This window comes from Saccharomyces mikatae (genome assembly GCF_947241705.1).
Source record: "Saccharomyces mikatae IFO 1815 strain IFO1815 genome assembly, chromosome: 16".
Classification (NCBI taxonomy): domain Eukaryota; kingdom Fungi; phylum Ascomycota; class Saccharomycetes; order Saccharomycetales; family Saccharomycetaceae; genus Saccharomyces; species Saccharomyces mikatae.
Genome location: NC_079271.1, coordinates 348019 through 368486, shown reverse-complemented (window position 1 = coordinate 368486; position 20468 = coordinate 348019). Strand labels below are relative to the sequence as shown.

General features: G+C 38.0%; 10 protein-coding genes across 10 annotated transcripts; 5 read left to right on the top strand and 5 right to left on the bottom strand.

Annotated features, from left to right (window-relative positions):
* Positions 1–106: 106 nt before the first annotated feature.
* SRL4 (Srl4p) lies at positions 107–952 on the top strand (the record flags this gene model as incomplete). The annotated part of the gene is made up of 1 exon (XM_056226215.1): positions 107–952. The coding sequence occupies one exon, from the start codon at positions 107–109 to the stop codon at positions 950–952; it is 846 nt and encodes a 281-aa protein (XP_056079956.1).
* Positions 953–1082: 130 nt separating this feature from the next.
* On the bottom strand, positions 1083–1595 carry SMKI16G1360 (uncharacterized protein; the record flags this gene model as incomplete). Its single annotated transcript, XM_056226214.1, has 1 exon — positions 1083–1595. The coding sequence occupies one exon, from the start codon at positions 1593–1595 to the stop codon at positions 1083–1085; it is 513 nt and encodes a 170-aa protein (XP_056079955.1).
* Positions 1596–2625: 1030 nt separating this feature from the next.
* Positions 2626–5469, bottom strand: PMA2 (H(+)-exporting P2-type ATPase PMA2; the record flags this gene model as incomplete). The annotated part of the gene is made up of 1 exon (XM_056226213.1): positions 2626–5469. The coding sequence occupies one exon, from the start codon at positions 5467–5469 to the stop codon at positions 2626–2628; it is 2844 nt and encodes a 947-aa protein (XP_056079954.1).
* Positions 5470–6419: 950 nt separating this feature from the next.
* Positions 6420–6893, top strand: EGD1 (Egd1p; the record flags this gene model as incomplete). Its single annotated transcript, XM_056226212.1, has 1 exon — positions 6420–6893. The coding sequence occupies one exon, from the start codon at positions 6420–6422 to the stop codon at positions 6891–6893; it is 474 nt and encodes a 157-aa protein (XP_056079953.1).
* A 344-nt stretch (positions 6894–7237) lies between these two features.
* MET31 (Met31p) lies at positions 7238–7753 on the bottom strand (the record flags this gene model as incomplete). The annotated part of the gene is made up of 1 exon (XM_056226211.1): positions 7238–7753. The coding sequence occupies one exon, from the start codon at positions 7751–7753 to the stop codon at positions 7238–7240; it is 516 nt and encodes a 171-aa protein (XP_056079952.1).
* Positions 7754–8126: 373 nt separating this feature from the next.
* On the bottom strand, positions 8127–9077 carry SMKI16G1320 (uncharacterized protein; the record flags this gene model as incomplete). The annotated part of the gene is made up of 1 exon (XM_056226210.1): positions 8127–9077. One exon carries the CDS (start codon positions 9075–9077, stop codon positions 8127–8129), a length of 951 nt encoding a protein of 316 aa, XP_056079951.1.
* Positions 9078–9307: 230 nt separating this feature from the next.
* ISM1 (isoleucine--tRNA ligase ISM1) lies at positions 9308–12316 on the top strand (the record flags this gene model as incomplete). The annotated part of the gene is made up of 1 exon (XM_056226209.1): positions 9308–12316. One exon carries the CDS (start codon positions 9308–9310, stop codon positions 12314–12316), a length of 3009 nt encoding a protein of 1002 aa, XP_056079950.1.
* A 282-nt stretch (positions 12317–12598) lies between these two features.
* Positions 12599–13195, top strand: MRX11 (Mrx11p; the record flags this gene model as incomplete). The annotated part of the gene is made up of 1 exon (XM_056226207.1): positions 12599–13195. One exon carries the CDS (start codon positions 12599–12601, stop codon positions 13193–13195), a length of 597 nt encoding a protein of 198 aa, XP_056079949.1.
* A 414-nt stretch (positions 13196–13609) lies between these two features.
* On the top strand, positions 13610–15277 carry SSN3 (cyclin-dependent serine/threonine protein kinase SSN3; the record flags this gene model as incomplete). The annotated part of the gene is made up of 1 exon (XM_056226206.1): positions 13610–15277. One exon carries the CDS (start codon positions 13610–13612, stop codon positions 15275–15277), a length of 1668 nt encoding a protein of 555 aa, XP_056079948.1.
* A 2987-nt stretch (positions 15278–18264) lies between these two features.
* Positions 18265–20337, bottom strand: NOP4 (mRNA-binding ribosome biosynthesis protein NOP4; the record flags this gene model as incomplete). Its single annotated transcript, XM_056226205.1, has 1 exon — positions 18265–20337. The coding sequence occupies one exon, from the start codon at positions 20335–20337 to the stop codon at positions 18265–18267; it is 2073 nt and encodes a 690-aa protein (XP_056079947.1).
* Positions 20338–20468: the final 131 nt, after the last annotated feature.

The window sequence follows — 20468 nt, the reverse complement described above, 5'->3', positions numbered from 1 at the left end:
TATGACATGTACACATTTGTGACGCATAAAGAGACTATAGAAAATTGTGTATACTAAAAGCAAAACACTCAAGGATAAACAGTAAGTTTCACACCGAGAATCTGGCATGAATAAAATAATTTATAAAGCCTTGGCAAATTTTTATGACCATTTTGGTCTGGGCAAAAAATTACATCCAGGGTATGACACGATATTAATTATTGGTGGTTCTTCAAACAAGTTAGGCGTTGAGCTCTGTAAAACGCTAACTGAAGATTATAACACAAAAGTTATAAACATCGACACCGCAGACAATATTAATGGTGAACACTCAAGAAATCGTGAAAGACTGTACACTTTTATTTCGTGCGAAGATTTTAGTGACATAAACTGCCTTGAAGAATCCATGCTTAATGTGCAGAATCTAGAAATATACCCTACAGTGCTCATCAACAACATGCAAGAAGGGATCGAATCAACTCTTCTTAAAGAAGATACATTTTTAAAACTCGACGAAGAATCATTGTATGAGTTTGAAAAAATTGTGAGGTACAATTTACAAAGCGTTATTTTGATAACTAAATTCTGTATAAGTAACCTTTTTCCGAAAGCACATGTTAAAGCTGATGAAAAAGCTAAGAAATTCTATATTGTCAATATATCCACGGTATTGACATTAGATCCGTCAAAATCAGGTACACATTTCATTACCTCTAAGTGCGGAATAAACTCTTTCCACGATGGAATGACCTCTGAGCTAAAATTGACGGATAGCAAGTTAAACGTGAAAACGCTACTTGCATATTTGCCCAAATTTGAAAGTGATGAACACTGGAAAAGACTCTCACCCGCTATTTCGCAACAGCTTGTACGCTGTCTACTTGATGGAAGGTGTGGTGATACAATTCTCGATAGTAAGAAGTCAATTGGCGATATTTTTTTAATAGCTGGTTTTAAAAACTCATTTACCTGAAATATTGAGCGGAAAAGTAGATTATTTACCACTTTCTTATTCCTAATGATATATACTTACTTACAATAATCGAGAACAAAATCATTACAAAATTCATGATGGTCAATAATTCAAGATGGGTAAAAAAAATTCAAGGAAGATCGCGGTTGCAGGATTCTTCTCCGCGGCAATAAGAATCAATGATCCTTAACACTGAAGGCAATTCTAACACCGGTACTTTGAACCACTCAGTATGCCTTTTCTTACCGGTCGGATCACACCCATAACAGTAAATTAGCCCTTTTCCATATTTCTTCCACATGAATCTGTGAATAGCACTTTCGATATCGGGCAGTTTCATTGAACATTTCCCGTCGATGAAATAACCGCCATTTTTATAAGTGCAAAGGCTTGACACCTTATGTTCCGAAAAAGAAGATATACGTGAATTACCTTTATCTTTAATAAAGAGTTTTTCCATCTTCTTTTGTAAGCTTGATAATGTAATAGGCAAGTGCTTGTTAGATCTGATATTTTTGTTTTTACATTTCATTTTCAATTGATATAATTTATCAACTTTCTCTGGCGTCAAGTTTATAATAGGATGCTTGCATGTATTTTGCCATTCCGAAAGCCTTGAATCTACTGTTTTTCGCCTGGTCATACCTATCTTACATAAAATAAAATCTTCGTCTACCCATTGTTTCTTCTTACCATTATTCCGAATTATTGATTCATCAATAAACAACCATTTCAAATCATGTGTCTTTTCAGATAAATACGATTCAAAGAGGTTACTGTATGTGTATATATAAATAAAGCCCTGTTTGTTTTGCTGACAATCACTTGACACTCGTTTATAGTCTGCGTTTTGCCACTGATGATAATGACAGTACGTTTTATCTGATGATGTTATGTTTATTTTACACCGATCTCCCTTTTTTGTAACGCCTAAGGCATCTCATAGTAGCTTAAGTGTGTCGATGAATACTTTCTTGGGTTATAGCAATAAATTTGGAAGAATACAATTCTATATTTACTTCCAGATCAAATTTCTGGTAGCGTTGAACTCGCATCTCGCGGGATAATCGGCATGAATTCAATGGCGTGACAACATCATTTTTTGTCAAGTGCAAGATAAAGATGAACTGGTAAAATAAGTCAATGAAGATTTGTGTAAATAAGTGTGCATTATTATATGTTTATTAACGATTAAAATTAGATTAATTCAATGTTTCGGAAAGGATTTACTTAGTTATTTCAACGTGCAAGGTGGAAATTGCGCTCAACTGTTAGAATGAACATTGTAAAATTACGTATTTCTCTTATTCTGAGAAAGAAGATAGTCAAAAAAAGGGAGTAAGGGACAACGAACTATCATTTATTAGTTGATATCAAGTCAAAAAAAGGCCGGCTTGCTCATAATGTGTGTGTGTGTGTGTGTAATGGAACCGGAATACTGGGTGCCACTTAATGTGGAAATGCCTGTGTGAATTTGCAGATTATAACATCCATTATCTTGAAGATATCAAACAGTATATAACTGAAGATGCGTAAATCCCATCTTCGTTGACTGTGGTCCTTTTCTAAATTGTATTGACTACCCCTAATATAAAAAAAAATGAAACGAATATCTGTAAAATGAAAACTAAGATCAAATAGCAAACAAAATCAATAGTTGATGGTCCTAATTACTAACTGCTCTTTTCATGTTGAGTAGAAACTCTTTGCATTGCAGCCATGAAGTCTTCGACACTCCGAGTAGATTTCTTTTCTTTTAATGACTTACCATTCATCAACCTATCAAAAGCTTGAGACGTGGACATCACATAGTAAAATCCTCCTAACACACAGAATATGCCGATGGACCAGATCCATACACGCACGACGGAGACAATATCAGTCCAGTTTTCAGACCACCAACCAAATAAGGTAAACATCGTAGCAATGATATCAACAGCGAAGACGGCACCCGCTAACTGCCACGATGGAATAGAAGACCAAAATGGACCAGCAGCTCTAGTGACAAAAATCAACCAGTTTTCTGTCAATGAAATTTGTAAGAACATCACACCATTCATAGCACCAAAATTTTGAATGATACCACCATTGGGCAAGAACATCGTGGTTAGAGTAATCCAAGAACCTATCGCTAAAACAATACCCAAAATAATAGACATACCCCATAATCTCGGTAGATTCCATTTTACAGGTTGAGGCGCGTAAGGGGCATTATCATAAGCAATGGCTAATGTGGCGACATCTGCAAAAATTGCGATAAAAACGATCAAGTTAATATCTAATGAGTTGTTCAAAATAGCAATCCACAAACCCAGGAAAATTTCCAAATGTAAGGACAAAGCAATACGGTAGACAACGTAGGAGTACATTCTGTGAAAAATTTGTCTCGAAGTCTTTAAAGCATCAATAATAGCAGAGAGACCGGGAGCCAAGAAAACAATGTCAGCGGCTGATCTAGCGGCATCTGTGGCGCCCTCGACGGCAATTCCCGTATCTGCTTTCTTCAAAGACGGAGCATCATTAACACCATCACCAGTCATAGCCACTAAATATCCTCTATTCTGCAAAATTTCCACCACCCTAAACTTATGCTGTGGAAAAACCTCGGCAAAACCGTCTGCGTTTTCAACAAAATCTGCCAACTCTGAACCAGGCATATCTCCGCCGCCTCCTAGACCTAATCTTTCTGCGTTATATATGTTTGTTCCGAGTCCTAATTGCCTACAAGTTTCCTTGGCAATACCAACGGCGTCTCCGGTTAGCATCTTGATTCTTAAACCAAGGTTTCTAGCCTCGTTTATTGTTTGGGCAGTGTCATCCCTTGGTGGATCCATACATGGCATAACACCTAAAATTTCCCAATGACCTTCACCTCTTTTTCTGGCAACACCTAAAGCACGGAACCCTCTAGAGGCTAATTCTGCAACCTTGTTCTCGTAGTTTTCATGGACATCTTCTGGGATTGGGTGATCTTCTTCGACGGTTTTCAAAACGAACAATGGAGCTCCCTTGACACAAACAATTCTTTCACCTTCTGGAGATTCTACAACGGCAGTAACCTTTTTCGACACAGGGTCAAATGGGTGAAATTCCAAAACCTTGTACTTAGTTAAAGCATCTTTAGCCTTTGGGTACTCAATTAAGGACTTCAAGAAAGCCTTGTCAATAGCATCCAAACCCTTCTTCTTTCTAGAAGCAGCTAAACAAGCAGTCAACATCAAGTCATCTGGAGATACACCTTCCACGGTGTATGGTTCATGCAAGGATAACTTGTTCTTAGTCAAAGTACCAGTCTTGTCAGAACACAGGATCTCGACACCAGCTAGGGATTCGATAGCAGACAACTTTTGCACAATGGCTTGCTTCTTGGCCAAGTAAGCAGCCCCGACGGCCATGGTTGTGGTGACAACGGCCGGTAAACCGACTGGAACACCTATAATGGTTATACCAAGGGTGTATCTCAAAATACTTACAATACCGACAGTTCTATAAAAACATGCCGTCCAGACCAGCAGTAAAGTAGCGATTACTAAAACCAGCAAAATAACACCAATCCCATTCAAGACTTCGGTGAAATGACCTTCCACGCCAGAAGCTTGACCTACTAAGGCAGCTGCCCTGCCAACAAAGGTATTATCACCAGTGGCAGTCACGACCATAAAGGCCTCGCCGGTTTTCACGGTGGACGATGAGAACACCTCATCACCGTAATGCTTTTCAGCAGCTAAAGATTCACCAGTGATAGCAGATTGATCGATTTGCAAAAAACAATCTTCTGTAACGACACGTCCATCTGCGGGAGCAATCGTACCACTTTCTAACTGTAAAATTTCACCAGGAACCACCTCGTTGGCCGGAATTTCGATCAATTGACCATCCCGGATAACAGTTGCGGTATTTGCCAAAGTCTTTTTCAACTCGTCCACAATGGAGCCTGCTTGGAACTCTTGAATAAATCCGACAGACGCATTCAATAACAGTAAAGCACAGATGACACCAAAATCAACCCAATCAGACAAACCAGCGGCCAAAATAGCAGCCGCTTCCATAACAAATTGAATTGGGCCCACAAAAAACATTAAAAACTTGACGATTGAGGATTCATTCTCCTCTGCCATTTGGTTCAGCCCATACTTCTTTCTTCTTCTTGTGACTTCATCTGAAGTCAAACCATACGCAGGATCTGTAGAAAGGTCTTTCTCAGGGACAACCCTTTCGCCAGCATGCGCTCCGTCAGTGCGCAGCTCTTCCTCGCTGGATTCATTGCTTTCACCGTAGTTAGATTGTAGTTCGTCAATTAATTGATCAATATCTTCATCTGAGTCCGACTCATTAGCGGCGGATGCGGCTGCGGCCTTGCGTGGAACGGCTGCGGCCGATGACGAGGCGGATGTTGATGTAGAAGACGAAGATGACGAAGAAGCAGAAGGGTTATTCGCAGGGTTATCGCCTCCGCTGGCCTCGAAGTACTCTTTTGAGGACTTCTCTTTGTATTGATTCGCACCAGTGGAATACATAATGCAAAACAGTTTCCTTTCGCCTAAGCTATACTAGCAGACAACTGCAATAAAAACGAAAAAGATATGGATGATTATAAATAAGACCAGTAGCTTGAATAGGTTAGGTCATCCAGCAATCAATACTAGGAGGAGGAATGTCGGCGGATGGAGGAAAGAAAAGATAGTATGCGTTTATATAACGAAATATCATTACACCGTCAATTATGTTTAGGGGCGCCGACAAGAAGTAAAAATAACTAACTACTATGCACCAACAAGTTTTCTTACACCGATAACCATTTCCCCCTTCGACACTTATTTGTACTGCGTCTGTTCGCCCTTTTCCAAAATAAGTTATTTTATTAATCAATTGACCTCGTAATTCCCTTAAATAAAAAATTTCTTTTGTTTTCTCTCGACGATGATTATGGAGTAGAGGACACCTTGAGCCCTTTTTTCCTTTTTTATTACAGCCCGTTCTTCCTCTTTTTCACATATTATACTTTCACTAGCAACTTCCCTAATTCGCACATATAGCAAAAACGCTAAAGTAAAACAACCAAAAAGGGACAATATTACTAAATGTGTGGGTTATTGACTATGGAACAGCCGTAATGAATTAACGCTAGTTGTAGGTCCATTTAGTCACTCCTGATTCAAGGAGAAGTGTACTATTAGTTAATCTCTTGGCAGGAAGGTACGGGTAAGGAACGTTCTTTTCTTCTATACACCGGGTAATGAAATGTGGTATATTTTATTGAGGATCACTCGGTACGGAAGATGTGGAAAAAAAAGCAGAAAATTTTTGAAATTTTTTCGTTGACTCGGAAGATTTCGTAGTGGGAATAGCTGCAATTGCTTGTTAAGTTGCAACCCCTCCTTCGAAACAAGAAAGAAAGAGAGAGTATATTCTTCTTAAGGACGTTTAAACAAAAGATTCACACACCAGACGCGATTTATAACTCATAATGCCAATTGATCAAGAAAAATTAGCTAAGCTACAAAAGTTGTCTGCTAACAACAAAGTTGGTGGTACCAGAAGAAAGCTTAACAAGAAGGCTGGCTCTTCTGCCGGTGCCAACAAGGACGACACCAAGTTGCAAAGTCAATTAGCTAAGTTGCACGCTGTTACTATCGACAACGTTGCTGAAGCCAACTTCTTCAAGGACGACGGTAAGGTTATGCATTTCAACAAAGTCGGTGTCCAAGTTGCTGCACAACACAACACTTCCGTATTCTACGGTCTACCACAAGAAAAGAACTTGCAAGATTTGTTCCCAGGTATCATCTCTCAATTGGGCCCAGAGGCTATCCAAGCTTTGTCCCAATTGGCTGCCCAAATGGAAAAACATGAAGCCAAGGCTCCCGCCGATTCTGAAAAAAAGGATGAAGCTATCCCAGAGTTAGTTGAAGGCCAAACTTTTGATGCTGACGTCGAATAAATAATTTAATCTTTAATCTTAACGTTAAATAAGAGAAACTTATATTTTGTTCCTTTTTTTCTTTTTTTTAGCATATCTAAAGCATATAATAAAAACTCTGTTTCTGCAAAAAAATGAAAAATAAAAATGAGAATACCACACTATACTGTACACGTGAAATGATGAACTTGAACGTCACCAGTTTCGTGCGCAGAAAAACTTAGTAAGGATTGAGCATCTTTCCCACTCTTTCGGAATGTTACAACTATATTTCTCTACTTTACTCCGATGCCTAAAGTATATATATATATCTATATACAATGTGTGAATATGCTAATGATGGCAAAGTATTATGTCCTCTTGCCTTACAACAAACCGGTACCATTCTTTATCGCGTCCTTAATGAGCTCATCGACATCAACGTCCGAACCTTCACTTAGTTTCTTCCTGTTTCGTTGACAGGTCAATGTATTGGAATGTCTTTTCAAAGCATCCTTCCTGGCAAACCCTTTGCCACAGTTGGAACAGATATGCGGCAGTACTAGTGAGTGCACCTTTTCATGTCTCCTCAAATCAGAACTCCTGCTGAATTTTAATTGGCACTTGGCACAGCTGTAGAGCTGTACGCCTTTTTTATTATGATGGTTATCTTCCGTTCTCTCTGTTCGTATTTCTGGGTGTTCTATAAGTCCTTTGGCCGTATTGCCTGGCGCCCCAGCGTTTGGCACATTTCCTTGTGTCTGTATGACTGCACTTAATGGACTGGATTGCCGAATCCTCTGTAATAATTCCTGTATTATAGGGTCCGTATGGGTGGGACTCGCTGAGGTCACCGCTATAGCTTCCGCTGCCTGTTGGAGAAATATTTCATCTACATTCATGTTTTACGCCGGTTTCAGATGCACATATAGAGTGACAAATGTGTATATGTATTCCCGCTAGTTAATAACCAAAGTTCTTCATGTATTGGAACGGCTTTTTTTTTTTTCTTCCATGTTATACATTGTATTAGACCAAAAAAATAAATAATCACACATGTAAATGAGCAAAGTTTTCAACTAAAGAGCGGCACAGAATTTGTGGTCTTATGGATTCAAAGTGAGGTCTAGTATCTATATACCTTTTTTCTTCGGAGTTTCCCATTGATTCTTTCTTTCGTAAATATTTATACATGTATTCTTTGCCTTGAACTCATTAAACCATAAACTAAATAAAAAGCGAATTTTGAATAACAAACAGCACAATATACTATATCTATATTATTCTAAAAGAATCTTGAACTAATTTCTTACCAATGTTGTTAAACTCCTGTAATTCTGCCCTTAAAACATACCCGTTGCTTTGACCTGACAATTCACTAGAATCAACTGTCTGCATGGGTTCAATTCCGCACTCAATCATTGATCTCGAATGTAGAACGTTCGGTGTATCTGGTATAAACGTAGTTTGTTGATACGTACCGGCATTCTCCTCCATACTGTTTGCTTCTCCATGCTCCCACCGCCGATTATGGTCTTCCTCGTCGGAATGATTAGGAAACGAATATGCATTTGTATGTACAAGTAGATCATTGGCTGATCGGTTTCTAGAGAAAAAAGAAGATGCTGATGATGAATGAGAGTTCATGAAAGCACTTCTAGAGAAATAGGAATGCTGATCACGGCGGGATAACATTTGCTTACGTTGCTGTCTACCTCGCCGAATAAGTACGGGTCTCACTATAGAACAACAATTTATCACTTCCTCTAGTGATAGGCCTGTTATTTTTGAGTAAGAATGGTACGTCTCATCCCTTGTGGTTATCCTATCACGGTCATTACCTACAACATTTGGCACGCTTAATATAAAAGCGGCTACAAAGAGTTTATGCAGGTTGAACTTTAAAAACTTCATATAATTCGTTTCCTTCAAACAACAATCTAGAAACTTGATCACAATGCAACAAACTTTCTTGAACTGTAAGTGCGATGATTTGGCTCTGTGCAGAATTATTTCCACAAATCGAGCTGTTTTCGAATGATTTGAACCAGTATTAGAAGTATCGTCACTATGCATAGTCACCAGCAGACTTGCATACCGTTGCATAATCTTCTTAGTCACTTGAGCTACCATAAACTTCATCAACACAATTTTCTGCTTTTTCATCGATAAATGAGTTGATGTCATGCTATTTGCACTCCCTAAATTATACTCCTCACTCAGCATCCTCCAAAGTGTAAACCTCTACCCTCGATATTCTTTGAAAATATATTATACAAGGTGATGATTTAATCGTACCCATATAATGCATTCTTAAAAACAATAAATTCCTCACTTAAAAATGTGGAATCCTTTTTCCGCCAGCGAGTCAAGAAACGCAGAAAAACAGCTTACCTAATAGACCAATGGTAAAAGTTGCATGAGTACAATATACTAAAAACGATCTCTAACTACCTATGAAGTGCGCTAGGCTTATGCCTCGGCATACCTTTATCATTTTAAATAAGAGGTATCTTGTCAAACACGCCTATCAAAAAACACTGAACTTACCCAAGACTAAGTTTCCAAACAGATCAAATTTAGATATTACATTAAGAGAATTAATACCGCAATCTTCACAGGTAGTTTATAAAGAGCAAATAAGAGATTTTTTTAGGGAATTCTCCGAGCTTGATACAACTGATGCAAAATTGAAGTTCATAAAGGAGAAATTATTTATCTTGCATGATGGACCGCCCTATGCAAATGGTGACTTACATCTCGGACATGCCCTGAATAAAATTCTGAAAGATATTATAAATAGATATCAACTCTCACAAGGAAAGTATATCTTTTATAAACCTGGTTGGGATTGTCATGGATTACCCATTGAAATTAAAGCTTTGAAGGATTTAAGTGCGCAACAAATTGAATCAATATCTCCTTTAAAAATCAGGTCGCTGGCATTAAGACATGCACAAAGGGCAATAAAGAAACAAAAGGAGACTTTCAAGCATTTTGCGATCTTGACAGATTGGGAAACTCCATACTTAACAATGGATAAAGACTATGAAATTAATCAATTAACAATCTTCAAAGAAATGTTCGAAAGAGGATTGATTAAGAGGCAGAACAAACCAGTTTACTGGGGCACAGAAACTAAAACTGCTTTAGCCGAAGGTGAGTTGGAGTATAATGAAGAACATAAATCAATTGCAGCTTATGTCAAGTTTCCTCTTGAAAAGAATTCTGAGACAGAACTATGCAGGAAACTGGGAATAACTAATAACTTACCTATATACTGTTTGATTTGGACCAGCACTCCATGGACTCTTTTCTCTAATCGGGCGATCTGTTTTAATCAAGATTTTTCCTACTCCTTATTGCATGTAGGCAATGAACTTGTCGTTGTGGAGACCGATTCGATTGATAAATTGAACCTGCCAACTGAATCGTATAAGAAAATCAAACAATTTCAAGGGATTTACTTACATGGGATGTATTATCAAAACCGCCTGACCGACGATAATGTTAGAAGACCCCTATTGAATGGTGTACATGTCACCAGCGGCACAGGAACAGGCTTGGTTCATATAGCGCCAGGGCATGGGCAGGATGACTATTTAATTGGTATCCAGAACAATCTTGAAATTTATTCTCCTGTGGACGATCGGGGCCGTTATCAGCTGAATAAACTTCCTCAGTCGGTGAGATTTATTATGAGGGATGATATGGACCCAACACTCGGTAAGCAGGTATTAGACGTCAAAACTGCAAAGCTTATTTTACAGAAGCTAAGTGAACTCAATCTACTCTATAAATCTCATGAATACACACATTCCTATCCATATGACTGGAGATCAAAGAAACCCGTGATAATAAGAGCCACTCCCCAATGGTTTGCGGATTTACATGATGTAAAAAATTTAGCCTTGGAAAGTATCAGCCGTGTCAAATTTTACCCTAATAGAGGTTATACAAGGCTTTCATCTTTTATTAAAAGCAGAAGTGAATGGTGTATATCTAGGCAACGTTCATGGGGAATCCCTATATTAAGTTTTTACAAAAAAAGTGAACCAGATTCCACTTTGATGAATTCTGAAACCTTAGCGCATGCCATAGAAACAATCAAACGAAAAGGAATTGATTCCTGGTTTAACACTATGGATGGTGACATGAAAGAATGGTTGCCAGAGGAATACCATGGAGTAGCACACGAATACTGTCGTTCTCAAGACACCATGGATGTATGGTTTGATAGTGGATCGTCATGGAGTGTGATTAAAGATTTTTATGAAAAATGTCTAAGACTAAAAAAACTTCCATCACCATTATATCAAATTTGTCTAGAAGGGTCTGATCAACATAGAGGATGGTTTCAAAGTTCCTTGTTAACAAAGGTAGCATCAAGTAATTTGTCCGTCGCGCCTTATGAGGAAGTGATTACACATGGTTTTACCCTAGATGAAAATGGCTTAAAAATGTCAAAATCTGTAGGAAATACAATATCTCCTGAAGCAATAATCAAAGGCGATGAAAGCTTAGGATTGCCTGCGTTGGGTGTTGATGGATTGAGGTATCTGATAGCGCAATCAAATTTCACTACTGATATAGTTGCTGGTCCTACTGTGATGAAGCATGTAGGAGAAGCTTTGAAAAAAATTAGACTAACATTCCGTTATTTATTGAGTAATTTGCAAAAGTCTCGAAGTTTCGATATATTGCCGATTGAACGATTACGTCGTGTTGATCAATATGCCTTGTATAAGGTAAATGAACTGCTAAAAACGACAAAAGAACATTACCAAAATTATAACTTTTCCAAGGTTCTTATCACTCTACAATATCACTTGAACAATGACCTATCGGCCTTTTATTTTGATATTTCCAAGGACACTTTATATTCCGATGAAATATCGTCGTTGACAAGAAGACAAGTCCAAACAACCCTTCTACATTTACTTAACTCATATAGAGCAATTCTTGCGCCAATCTTGCCCGTTATGGTTCAAGAAGTATGGAATCACGTACCAGAAGGATGGTTGCGAGGGCAAAAAAATCAAGACATTAGCCCGATGCGTACAGAATGGCCACTTTTTGACACCAATATGGAAACAATCACCTCTTTTGAAAAATTTGAAGGCAGAATTTTAGAGCAGTTTCAGAGAGAATTCAGGATTTTGAGTAAAAAAGAAGGTGTAACTAAAACTGCACAAAGCCATGTTACCGTCTTCACCAAGCATCCCCTTCCATTCAGTTCTAACCAGCTTTGTGACATCTTACAATCATCTTCTGTTGATATACTAGAAGCAAAGAGCCACCACAACAATTTACCTACGATTGAACTTGGAAACGGAACAAACGTGCAAATGTTAGTTGAGCGAAGCAAAAAGCACAATTGTCCCAGGTGCTGGAAAGCCAGTTCAGCTGAGGAGGATGTACTATGTGATAGATGTAAAGAGGTCGTAAATCATCTCGCGTCTTGATTGATGCATATTTTCCTGTATATAAAAATGACAATTCTGGGCATTTACGAAATAGAAAAACTCTTGTACTTAGCAACAGTTACCTACTTAGTAGGTTCTACACAGTTTTTTATATGTAGGATCTCGGCCTATTGTTCTTACCAACTTTCAGCGGGTTATAAGAACGAAAAGCGAAGAAGAGAAACTTGAAATGCTGCTTTCAGTTTATGAATATATGTTGAAGGTAGCGTTATTCTTAAAGCAGTCCGGCTGAACATGACAGTGATGTCATTTCTCTTCAAAATGAACACTAGATTAGTATTCAATAGACCTTTGGTGCTCATGCTCAAGAGGCCAACACAATCGGCCACATTAATTGGCATTAGGCCCAGCGGATCAACCCAGGTAAGATACGTATCAGGAAATGTAGACCCTACGAAAAGAAAGGAAGACAAACTACATAAAATAATTTCCAAGTCACGGCTTTTGACGAGATTAAACAGAAATCCTAAATTTTCTCATTATTTTGATCGTCTTAGTGAGGCTGGTACTGTCCCGACATTGACGTCATTCTTCATCTTGCACGAGGTAACAGCGATACTACCATTGTTTCTATTATGGTGGCTAATTTATAACCTCGATATATCTGATGATTTTAAGCTGCCTAGCTTTTTCAATGGGCTGATGGATAGTTGTCATACAGCTATGGAAAAATTTGTTGGCAAGAGGTATCAGGAATGTCTCAACAAAAACAAACTGATTCTATCTGGCACGATAGCTTACGTTACAGTCAAATTACTATATCCAGTACGCATTTGTATTAGCATCTGGGGAGCGCCTTATTTTGGAAAATGGCTGCTGCTTCCCTTTCAAAAATTAAAACACCTTATTAAGAAGTAGGGCTTTTTTTTTCCTTTTTTTTTGGCACAGAAGCGGATTATTGTTTTCAGTTGAAGCTGCGGACTCGGCATATGATTTATAGATTCTCAATATACTGTACTTCTTTATATATATATGCTATGAACATTTTTGATTTCGTTCTGAAGGCTTTTGATATAAAGAAATTAAGACGGTTTTTTACGACAAAATAAACAGTATATATCGAAAGCTTCAAAAAATTACGTTGCCTGGGTTGGCTTGCATTTCGTTTTCCTGTTAGAATATTTAAATTACTATCCTACAATCATTGCTGACAAAAGGATACAGGAAGGGCATAGAGGAAAGAGAAAAGGTGGGGAAGATATATCGAAGGTAGTTATTTGTTTTCTAGATTGAAGTTAAGCCCTGCCTAGTTTTTGACGGGAAGAGAGAGCAATGTATAATGGCAAGGATAGAGCACAAAACTCCTATCAGCCAATGTACCAAAGATCTATACAGGTACAAGGGCAACAGCAATCTCAATCATTTGTGGGAAAGAAGAGCACGATTGGAAGTGTACATGGAAAGCCCCCTATGTTAATGGCCAATAATGACGTTTTCACCATTGGACCCTATAAGGCAAGAAAGGATAGAATGCGGGTATCTGTATTGGAAAAATATGAAGTTATTGGCTACATTGCTGCGGGTACATACGGAAAAGTATACAAAGCAAAAAGGCAAGTGGGTTACGGTACGAGTCCAGCCAATGGTACAAGCCTGAATGGCATCAATGCGAAGATTCCGCAGTTTGATAACACGCAATCAAAATCAATCTCTTCGATGGAAATACAGGCAAATGCAAATACATTACGAAGAAACTTACTAAAAGATGAAGGAATAACACCCGGAAGGATACGAACTACAAGAGAGGACATATCTTCCCAGTATAATTTGCAAAAACAAATTCCTGGTAAGAAACCCTTGACAGTATTTTATGCCATTAAGAAGTTCAAAACAGAGAAAGATGGTGTTGAACAACTGCATTATACAGGTATATCTCAAAGTGCCTGTAGAGAAATGGCGTTATGTCGAGAATTGCACAATAAACATCTAACTACATTGGTAGAAATTTTTCTGGAGAGAAAATGTGTCCATATGGTGTACGAATACGCGGAGCACGACCTTCTGCAAATCATCCATTTCCACTCCCATCCCGAAAAAAGGATGATACCACCAAGAATGGTTCGATCTATCATGTGGCAGCTTTTGGACGGTGTATCGTACCTTCATCAAAACTGGGTACTTCATCGTGATTTGAAACCTGCCAATATAATGGTCACTATAGATGGGTGTGTTAAAATTGGAGATTTAGGGTTGGCAAGAAAGTTTCACAACATGCTGCAAACTCTTTATACCGGAGATAAGGTGGTTGTTACCATATGGTATCGTGCACCAGAGTTGCTGTTGGGAGCACGACATTATACTCCTGCAGTTGATCTGTGGTCCGTTGGTTGTATTTTTGCAGAATTAATAGGGTTACAGCCCATATTCAAAGGTGAAGAAGCTAAGTTAGACTCCAAAAAGACTGTTCCATTCCAAGTGAATCAGTTACAAAGGATCCTAGAGGTTCTTGGCACTCCAGATCAAAAAAATTGGCCCTACTTGGAGAAGTATCCGGAGTATGATCAGATTACCAAGTTCCCGAAGTATAGAGATAACCTAGCTACATGGTATCATTCTGCGGGAGGAAGAGACAAGCATGCTTTGAGCTTACTTTACCATTTGTTGAACTATGATCCAATTAAAAGAATCGACGCTTTCAATGCTTTGGAACATAGTTATTTTACAGAAAGTGATATTCCTGTCAGCGAAAATGTATTTGAGGGGCTATCTTATAAATATCCAGCAAGAAGAATTCATACAAACGATAACGACATCATGAATCTCGGCTCAAGAACGAAAAACAACGTACAAGCTTCAGGAATAACTGCAGGCGCTGCCGCAAATGCCCTAGGAGGACTCGGTGTTAATCGTAGAATCTTAGCAGCCGCTGCCGCTGCTGCTGCTGCAGTTTCAGGAAATAATGCATCAGATGAGCCATCTCGAAAGAAGAACAGAAGATAGGCTTGTATTATTATATATTTTGGATTTTTATTGCATGAGAACTGTTATTATATTCATCAAACTTTCTTTTATTTTTATAGTATTCAAACCTGCATACAATCTCATTATATTACGTTAGTGACGATTCAAGGACTAATCCAGCATATTTCAGGGCCAAGGAAAGCGAATTGATGTTAAGTTAAAATATAGACTTGTTCCCTGGTTAAATAATACGGCTATCCTAGATATTTGCCTTGGAGAAAACACAAGTAAATATTTCGTCCGATCTACTCAATGGGCCAACTTTTCTACATTAGTTTTATTTCTAAGTTTGCAACACTCTGATTGAAGAGTGCACGTTAGTTCCACTGTGAACACACTCTATTTGAAAAGATGCTAGTACGCGCATGCCAACTCAATTAATGCTTAAAGTACTTGCGTTCTTAGAAGCGCTGTTATTCCTTTCTAATGTAAGGTGCGTAATTAGTTGCTTTTGACATCTTACCAAAGGGGACATGGATAACAATTACATGGCGAGTCGTCAGGCAGTCAGAGACATGTGGAATTAATGATCCTTGAGGGATACGATTGTATCTTACCCATGCTGCTAATTGAACAGCGAAGAAATTTTGAGTATTAATTGCATTGACGACTCCATCGCGGTAGTATACGTTTAATTTGCAAGCTTAATGGAGATTATAATATGCTACCACCAGAGCACATCTGTCAACGGCATTCGAATATCGATAAATTTGCCTACCACACCACCATCATAACAAAAAACTCACGATGTATTAATAAAACTGTTGTTGATATTGTATGGAGTAAATACCTTTGTATTCCCTATGTTGCCTTACGGTATATTATGTGGAAAATATAGTAATTAGATAGCTTATATTGCATCAGACAGATACAAGCCAAGCTGGGAACACATAGGACATTGATCGGGACATTTAGTGCTACCTCTTCGTTATTCCAGAAGTATTAAATTACTTGTGTTCTCATGAGAAATAATAGCAGACTGTATCACAGTTTGCTTTCTAAGCTGTTTCGCATCTCATGAAGCAGGGTTGGTAATGTAAGCAACTTTGAATCTTAAATCTGTTTCATCCTCTCCATGTACCTACTATGTGTGTGCTTTGTTATATACTGTGTGAAAAGTTCAATTAGACGGGACGATTATTTCAGATGAAAAGGGCAATGGTGGCACACATTTTAGCCACAGTAGAAATGATAAACGGTTTTTGAGCACGTAATGAAAAAAAATTTTTAAACTGAGGTAGATTGTTGTCATATTTTCATTTCGTGCTCATATTTCTTTGATGTTGTTTCAAAATCGGACCTTGGGTATTAGTGAATAGATAACCTAAATTATACAAAATATTGAAGAAACACGATCAACTAAATGGTGCCGTTCACATTGTAATCGGAAGCGTATTATAATACTTATGAAGTAGAGTTACCGTTGTCTAATAAAGTATATTGTGAATTTAATACAGTACGGCTGAAAACAGTGAAGAAAAGGGAAGACTTTTAGACGAGAACTGACGGTCTTTGAGCGTATCAATAGTAAGCTCGTGGACGATGCGGACATAATTTAACAAACAGATTACCAGTAGGTCTTTAGTTTCCAAGTGATGGGCGTGAATTAGCACATCATCATAGAGCTCTTGTATTCATCCTCAAGAAATTGAAAGCGTTGAGTAAGAAATTTGATTATTTATCGCAGTATTCTTGAAGATGGATACAGTTATCACAAATGAAACAAACCAACTCTTCGAGCTAACAGTAAGTATCTGTAACTACTTCGAAAATTATCGCTTTAAACTTGTAATGACGGAGATACTTCTTCGTGCTCTTTCTTGATCGATATCCATCGTAATTGTGACGTAGAGAAGATTTTTTTCCTTACTTATTTTAAAAATTGAATATCTTCATATACTACTGAAAATAGATCCTTCAAGGTAATTCTACGAAGCTGTTTGCAACTTATTCCCGAATGACAATAAACGTTTCTTTTCTTCACCAATATCTTTGGTGAGCGATAAGTTAATGTATATGGTAAGGTAAAATTGTTAGAGTGGATAGGTTACCGATCAACAAGAATACAGTTCTCCATCATGGGCACTCTTTCTCTGCACAAGATTCTGGGGTTCTGAATTTAAAGACTTCACATATCGTGAAGATTGTTCTTTTACTACATTATACAGAATAGTAGAAAAGTTCAAGATTCAACCCGAACAACATACTAGAGCCATCTTTGACACCTCTTCGGATACCTTATCAAATCGCTAACCCTGAAACCTTCGGGTGTAATGAGAGTCGGTTCATGTATGAACAAGTTGTCCATTTGTATGTGGAAGACATTATTTGCCAAGAAGGACATGAGTTTTTCTCTTACTTTTTTTATCATTAGATCCCAGAGATGATGACAGGAATTTGTGGGAACTTATATACTAAAACCGCAGTTACTGCGTTCATAGTAGATGGGAAGCTGATACAAGCTGGACTCTTGTACGATGTATGTGTTTCGCTCTGTTGAACTAACATAGGAGGGCTGATTCTCATTTGCACCCAAAGTCCGATTCATTGGATAATTGTAAAGCTTAGATACGGCTAGCCGCTGGGCAAAGCGAATCGCTTTGTTTTTTAAGTTCTTTCGTAGAGCCACTTACACTGAAGTGCAAAATTCTTGTCGTCTGTAATCCAGAACGTGTGAGAAGAAGTGGAAACTTTTATATTATGGCATAGCATTTATTTCTTTTGTTATCTGAAAATAGAAAGAATAGAGTCTGTTACATCTTATGCATAACTGAAATGATGTTTGGCCATCCTGATATTGGACAGGATGTGCTGGGTTTCTTGCACTTTATATAAAAATTTCAGATCAAAATAACGACGTAAAAGACTTTCGAATAGGCTAGAAATTTATCTATCTATTCTTTTGAAAATAATATACATATGAAAAAAGAAAATATATCAAAAATTTTTGAAGTGTAACTCGGCTATTATTTTTTGCCATGTTTTCTCTTACGTTTGAACCCAATTATTCTCTTAACATCATCGCCCATTTTTTTATCGTCGGAGATGGCTGGAATTACCTCTTCTTCCTTCTTTGGCTTCTTGTTTCCGGATTCACGAACGTCATCGCCATCTTCGTTATCTGGTCTTGTTCTTTTGGTTCTTGCCTGTTTCAATTGTTCCCTTCTTCTCTTTACGACATTAGAGTTTTCGATTGCAAATTCGACACATAAACGTCTCCCTTTACCTAGGTCGTTATCCTCTTGTTTCTTTTCATCATCATTTAGGCCCTCTAAAATTTCATCAGAGGTGACGGCATGACAATTCAACCACCTCAACCCCATTAAAGCGTTTTTGTGATCCCTAAATTCTACAAAACCATACCCTCTACTTCTCCCTGCTGTCGATCCTTTAACTTCCATAATAACCTTGGCTTGTTTTACAATACCGCTTTTTTTGTCTTTCTTTTTTTGAGTTTCAATCTCATCTGGGCTCATAAATTTATACTTTTCTTTAGTGGATCTGATAATTTCCTCCTTACTCAATGGATGTCTTTCCTTGTTCTTTACTTCCGTAGCAAATTGGACGACAGCTTTACGTGCCAATGCCTTCAAAGCTTTATCATTCATTGCTCTAGGAAGATTTCTAATGGCCAGTCTAGTCATCGATAAATGTAGAGACGGATTCTTTTTTAGTTGTTCCACTCTTAATTTGTAAGATTTTTCTCTGATCTCCATGTCAGTATTAGTTAATAAATCTGCCATCTTTGAACCTTCAACAACTCTACCTTCATTCAATAAATATAAATTACGCCTGTCTTTCTCGTCTGGGGCTTTACCGAGGGCTTGCTTTCTTTTAGCTGCGTTCTTTTCCGCCATTCTACCGGCATCCTCTCTTACAAGCGTTGGAGTAATGGAGAGAACACGACCCTCATATACGTACTCAGGCATGACATCATCGCCTATCAACAAAGAAGTAGACCCAGCAGCAGGTGCATTCTTGATACACTCATTATAGGTATATTGGTCTTTGAAAGCTACAAAGGCAGTACCTTTAGCCAATCCCGTAGACTTGTCGATAACAGGTAATGCGTACTTTACGCTACCAAATTTACTGAAGTGTGCAGCCAAAGATTCTTCGGTAGCATCATAAGGGACATTACGAACAAAAACGGAAAAATCTTCCTTTTTGTTTTGTACCTTCCGTGTTGGTTTTTCAGTTTTAGAATCATCATCGAACTCCTCGTCTACTCTGTTATCTTCATCTTCTTCTTCTTCTTCTTCCTTTTCTTCCTCTTCTTCCTCTTCTTCTTCATTTTCAGATCCATTATTGCTCTTTTCGTTGATTTCCGGTTGAGCTTTTTTGTAATCCTCCCATCTGTTCTTTTGAACAGCAAAATCAACTGCCACTTTTCTACCATCAATTTTTAAATCTTTGGTGTTCTCCAAGGCAATTCTACAATTGCTGATTTTCTTCATGGTGACGAAAGCAAATCCACACAATTTACCATCCCGCTTTCTTGGGATAGTTGCCTCCACAACAGTGCCGTATCTAGTGAATATCTTTTTTAGTTTAGTTGGGTCACGACAGCTCCATGGCATGTTTCTGATAATCAATTTTGGTTTACCTTTTAGTAGGGAGTCTTCATCATCAGCATCGTTGTCATTTTCATTCTTCTGACCTGATATTTTCTCAAATGATTCTGGTGTGCTTTTTTCAGCCCCTTCTGGTGACTTACTGGTACGATCTCTTCTTTTTGCAACGTCTACTCTTAAGGTATGTCCATTGAATTTAGTCTTTCTGGCCTTAGCTAATGCTTCTTTTGTGTCATCTTCTACAGCAAAACTAACAAACCCGAAACCTCTAGATCTTTTGTTAGTGTCTTTAACAACAACCGCATGCTTAATTGGAGCAAAGTTGGAAAAGAAATCGGCTAGCTGCTCATCCGTAACATCTTGAGGAATAGACCTAACAAATAAAGTCTTCATATCTAAGCCGTTGTCATTTTGTTTTGAGACATTACTCTTCGATGATTCAATATTCTCAATTGTTTTTTCCATTTCACCTCTATATATTAGTATTACTAATTGTTTTTACTGGTTCACAGAGAAATCTCACTGACCTATTAATAAAAGAGCCTGGTATATAGTATCTACTACATGATAAACGATGAGATGAGATGAGCTCTTGA